Raw genomic sequence first — 5,833 nt, 5'->3', positions numbered from 1 at the left:
TGAACCTTAGTTAATGCACTCAATAATCAGATGATTCCCAAGGTAAGAAGTTTCAGAATCTGACCGTGGACCATTTTGTAGTCAGTTGTATTTATTGGTTCTCGGGCAGAATCATGACTAGGCCCTATAGTAAATCACTCGTACTGGTCTGATACCTCTAAGAAGTAAAGCTTTGTAACTACTGTATAACTGTGAAAAGTTGTTTATCCCAAGTGTTAGAGTTCATCTCTCATCCCCTGTTTTAAGGAAAAAAGGAGACCTGTGGTGGTCAGTGAAAAATTTTCAAGGTAGGTCTGGTAAATAGGCATAATAATTGTATTTGTTTCTTTGTTTCCCCTGTCCTCTACCCCAAGAGTTGCTGCAGATGTATGGAGCACTACAGTGTGCAGAGCTGTCTGATCAGAGAAGTCTTCTAATAGATCCTTATTAACTGTAGTTTGTCTGTTGCAGGAACAAAGAAGAAAGCTGCGTGTCCAGGACTTGGTCTGTTTTATACCATACTGTCTGCCTTCCTTTTCTCAGTGGCCTCTTTATTTCTTAAAAAAATAGAAGATTTACATTCAGTGGAAGTGAGTGCATTTCGATGTGTTTTCCAAATGGCATTTGTTCTCCCTGGTTTAATATACTACAAGTAAGTGTAGCAAATGTTTAAATTTGAAGTTGTTTCTTAAAAATAGATCTAGAACTATCGCTCGGTTAAATCAGGTTGCAGTGTTATTTTCATTTGGGCTTCAATTGTATAACTGCATCTTTTTGAATTACTTGATATTTTCTTAATACAATTCAGAAAATCAAAAATCTTTGACTCCCTGAATTGTAGAGATTTCTACAGGGATTTTTGTATCAAATGTTTTGATCTTCCATGAAGTGGTGATCTTAAAAAAATAGAAAGTAATTTGTAGGTACTCCTGGGTTTTTTTGCCAACAAAAAATGAATAGCTAGAAGAACAGGTTCTGGACTCTAAATCAGAATCATCGAGGTTGGAGGAGAGCTCTAAGATCAAGTCCAATCATTAACCTGCCACTCTGCTGTAGAATGTTAATTGGGGGTCATGGGAATAAATTGATATGTGATCAGACAATTAAAAATATTTGGGTATTTAAGCCTCCTGTCTAGAAAGGTGTTATGCCATCTAGGAGGGTGTGTACATTGACTTTTTGGATGTTAAAGCAAGCCAGTGACATTAATGTGATGTTTCTGTTTTTCAGAACAGGGTTTTTGGGACCAAAAGGTAAAAGAATTTTTCTTTTCTTACGAGGATTCCTTGGCTCTAGTGCAATGGTCCTCCTCTACTATGCTTACCAAGTCATGCCACTAGCTGATGCCACTGTTATAACCTTTAGCAGTCCTGTTTTCACGTCGTTGCTGGCATGGATCTTTCTCAAAGAGAAATACAGTGTTTGGGATCTCCTGTTCACCCTTTTTGCAGTCACTGGAGTGATTCTCATTGCTAGACCACCATTTCTGTTTGGATCACATGTCTCTGGGATTGAAGGAAGTTACACAGATCACCTTAAAGGAACTATAGCAGCAATTACAAGCACAGTATCTGCAGCTTCGACTCTTGTTATACTGAGGAAGGTGGGAAAATCTGTGCATTATTTTCTGTCAATTTGGTATTACGCAGTCATTGGTTTAATTGGATGTGTTATAGCATTGTTTGTCTTGAATGAGTGGCGTTTACCACACTGTGGGAAAGATAGGGTTCTTCTAATACTGATAGGCATGTTAGGGTTAGGGGGTCAGATATTTCTCACAAAAGCATTACAGATAGAGAAAGCTGGACCTGTATCCATAATGAGAACGATGGATGTGGTGTTTGCTTTCATTTTACAAATTCTCTTTCTCAATCATCTACCAACTTGGTGGACTGTGGGAGGAGCCCTTTGTGTAGTAGCTAGTAGTTCTGGAACTGCCATTCGTAAGTGGAGACAAAGCGTGAAGAAAGCTAAACAAAGCGAAATCTAACAACATAGACACTAATTCATTACAGAAACAATCCTGAAATATATATAGGCAATATTTATTTTTATTTATTTTAAATATCCCACTTTCCAAATTGTAGTACCAAATTGTATCCAATAATATAAGTTGATTTTTTTTAAAGAAATGTCAAAGTGAGGATGTTTTAGCAAGTGATTAGGTGTATGCTTTTCTTTCTCCTATTTAGGCACGTTAGTATGGGCAGTAGGAAGATACTTAAAAGTTGTTGCTTCCTATGAAGAGTGGACAATATTTATTTTCCTAAAATTCACGACTCTCCACTTCTTAGACCCTTTCTTTATTCTCCATAATGGAAATCAATTTCCCAGGCTTATTTAATGCTGTTCTCTGCTTGACTACCAGAGGTATTGCAGTACAAAAGTTAGAAGGGAATGAAGAGTTATAATCCTTAAAAATCCAACTTTTATAGAGCAGATAAAACTTACATATTTACAAGCTTTCTGGTTTTTTTTCTTTTGCCCAAAACAGATGCCAAATGGGTATTTATTTTTAATTTGGTTTCCAAAAGCACAGAAGTTATTTCATCTTTCCAGTAATACCAAGAGAAAATTAACTTGTGAAAACTACCCATCAGCTTTGCTTTCTTTTTAAAGGAATTGTAAACGTTTGCACTTACTTTACAGTGAAGCAACCTAATCCCCCTTTGTTTTTCTTTTATATCTTTTCCAAATGTGATTTTCCCAACAAACATGTCTTTAATTGCTGCACTCTCTGTGGTGAGAGACAACAGTTAATTGTATACCACTTGTAAACTAGCTATTTCTTGTGGTATGGAATGTTATGCTGTAGCTGCACTTTTCTTTATTCTATGCAAAAGATTATATTTTTTAGGTATTTAATATAGGTTATTTTCAATGCTGCTTAGGATCCTATTGTTTAGATTGTTCTGTAGAAAAGTTCTTTATGAGATCAAGTTTAAGTCTCCTTGGCCTTTATAAAATTAGGGGGATTTGCAATAAAGCTTTTGCCTGCTTGCTAAGAATGTGCAAGGGTGCGGTGTAATTGTAGTTTTACAGAAAATGCAGGTTGGCCAAGGTTAGGGTTAGGGTTAGATTCTCCAGGAGATGTTTGAGGAGAGCTTGGTGGAAGGGTGGAGCTATGCATACACATCTCACCACATGCATCCACACTACATCGGGCAGTGCTAGTGGGCAGCTTCAGCCACATTTCTGCAGCTGGTCCTTTTGAATCTGCATTTATCACTTCTCTTTGCACATCTTCTCACTTTTTTAGGCTTTATCTTGATAGCAGCAAATGCTCAGAAAAAATACTTGTGTTATTGTTCTCAGTGTCCTTCACGTTTGAGGAGCACTAAATGTTTAGTATCAGTAAGCAGGATTTTCCCAAGTGGAGTCTTATGTGTGTTTTTGGGTCTTGTCTCAGTAAAGAAAAATTTAACTTGGATCTTTATTTGGTCCTTTATATCATGAGGAGGTTTCAGTTATTTACTCACTCTAGTGTTTTTCTAAAGGAGAATGCTCCTTTATACTTCATACATGTGTTTTTTCAAAATCACTAAAGGTGGCAGATGTTTTCTCATTTTGATTTATAGATGTCTAGTCACATGTCTTTTGCCAATAAGCCTTGCATCCTGTCAGGGCAGATCTAGGGACTTGGGTCCTGAAAGGCTGGAATGCATACAGGTGTGAGGAGCTGTCTTTGTGCAAGTCTCTGTGCATAATCCAGCACCCTGAACCCATATGTGCTTATGGAGATGAGCAGATTCCGCTGGAGTGATGGAGGCAGTTCCTGCTCATAGCTGTCTTTTCTCTGCTTCTCCTGAAGGCTGAAGCTCAGCCACTGCTGCCAAGGTCAGGAGTAATATGAAACTGCTTTCTTATCTCTTTAAAGCCTCATGTAATAACAAAATTCCAGTTTGGCACCCATTTCGCTTAATACTTGAAACTGTAAACTGGGATTGTTTCTTCTGCTGCTGCTCAGCCATCACTGCCACTGAGCAACAGCTTTCAGGGGAGGGAAGGAAAACAGACTGCATTTTTTTTACTGCTTCACTTCACATCTAGTATGTGTGTGTTTGAATTGCCACTTAGAAAGGTGTGGCTCCAAAGCAGTTCAGATGGATGTAAACTTGGATTGTCAGCTAGCCCTGCTCCCTCTTGTTGGCTCAGTGCTCGTGCTGATGTGGTTATGTGGTGAGCTAGCCCTGGGAGCTGATCCAGATACGTATCTTTGGAGTAGAGTTGTTGGCAAGGGCAAACCCAGTGTAGCCTGAACTTGATGACAGTATAAAAACATTAGGAAGGGGAATTACATAATAGTTTAAATTATGGTGTATGAATGCTCCTTTGTCAGTGCAGAATAAAAGGAATGTGGAAGCTTACATCCAGAAATCTTTAGGTCATATGATTTCAGTGAATCTTGTTTACACTTACTAGGGAAGAACAGGTTACTGAAGAAAGGATTCTGGTCTTTGCCCTTAACACATAAGGAAGTGTAGAAAAGAAGCTGACCTGAAATCAACACCCTGACATAACGACTGGTAATTTTTGTCATAAGTTCTTGCAGATACTTTCAATATATTTCCATGCCTGCAGTGCCAAAACCCCCATATGATTGTTTTATTCCTTTGTTCAAACCTATAGGGTTTCTTTATGGCTCCATCTACTTACTTACTTCTGCTGTTCTTAAACGTTCCTAAATATGTAAGTTAAAATAATAATATAAACAAGATCCTGTGTTGGAGAACATTGTATGTTTTGGAACGTTGTTTAGATTTTAGTCCAGCTATTAGAGAATTGTTTCACTGGTATGAGAATGAAGGACTTGACTAGGGGTTCTCTGGTCATAAAGCATGACAAGGTGGCTTCTGTAATTAGCTTTTCTGGATGATACTGGGAATGGAACACATTTAAGCTTTAAGTTTTTTCAATCACCTCAATTTAAAATGTTTCTTTCCTCTCAAATATAGGTAGAAATCCTTAATATTAATTGTAAGCCTTGAAGAGAATGAAATTACACAATAGTGTGGGCACCACAAAACACTGTTGGGTTTTTTAATTGAAAATAGTCTTCAAGATTTCTGTTCAGATGGTAAAACTTTTCTTCAAAGCTTAACGGTATGAGGATCTGAAATGAAACTGGCTGAGCCTTGATTCTTTCAGATTCTGATCTTACTTAGCTTTTTAAGTTTTAATACAGCAACTTTCTCAGGGTCAAAACTTATTTTTCTGTGCTTTGAGTAAGAAATAAAATAATGTTCATTGTCTGTAGTGTCCTGTTTTGATCTTTACTTTTAAGTTTGATAAATACACTTTTCTAATAGAAAGTCCTTTGTAATATGATGGAGTATTGTTGCATTGCAATTTCTGTGCTATAGAGTTAAGTTTTTCTTGATTTTTTTCAGCATATTCGTCCAATGTACTGATTTCAGTGGATTCTGAATAGAAAAAGTAATAATTATTGGTTGTTTTGCACATAAACATAGGGTAAAAAGATGTAGTTGTTACTGATGCATCACAAGCATGGTTCTTGTGTTCTTTACTATGCAAAACACTGTAATCATCTGTGGTCTTCAGTGGGACTTTATAGCCCTAAAGCCTTATGTACTCAGCTCTACTTTAGAAAGCTGATGGCTGTAAAAGCTATGTACTGTCACTGTGCAGCAGTCAATTTCTTTCAGGTTAAGTTGGTTGTCATAGTATGCTCTAAAAGCCCTTCAAACACATCTACACCAAGAATTTGACAAGCTCATTGTATAGGCAAGGGCAGTTTACATAATTAAAATGGATTTCCTGCATTTGTCCAACACCAGGCGTGAGATAACCTCAGCATAAGAGCATTGGTAAAATAACTAGTTCAATGTGTCAT

At 37.2% G+C, this 5,833-nt stretch overlaps 1 protein-coding gene across 1 annotated transcript; it reads left to right on the top strand.

Moving 5' to 3' along the window:
* Positions 1-450: 450 nt before the first annotated feature.
* Positions 451-1,969, top strand: SLC35G1 (solute carrier family 35, member G1; the record flags this gene model as incomplete). Its single annotated transcript, XM_009070767.1, has 2 exons — positions 451-631; positions 1,210-1,969. Coding segments are annotated over 2 exons (941 nt in total), but the record flags the coding sequence as incomplete, so codon positions are not given.
* Between the last annotated feature and the right edge of the window lie 3,864 nt (positions 1,970-5,833).

This window comes from Acanthisitta chloris, unplaced genomic scaffold (genome assembly GCF_000695815.1).
Source record: "Acanthisitta chloris isolate BGI_N310 unplaced genomic scaffold, ASM69581v1 scaffold41732, whole genome shotgun sequence".
Lineage (NCBI taxonomy): Eukaryota > Metazoa > Chordata > Aves > Passeriformes > Acanthisittidae > Acanthisitta > Acanthisitta chloris.
This window is presented reverse-complemented; position numbering and strand designations above follow the sequence as displayed.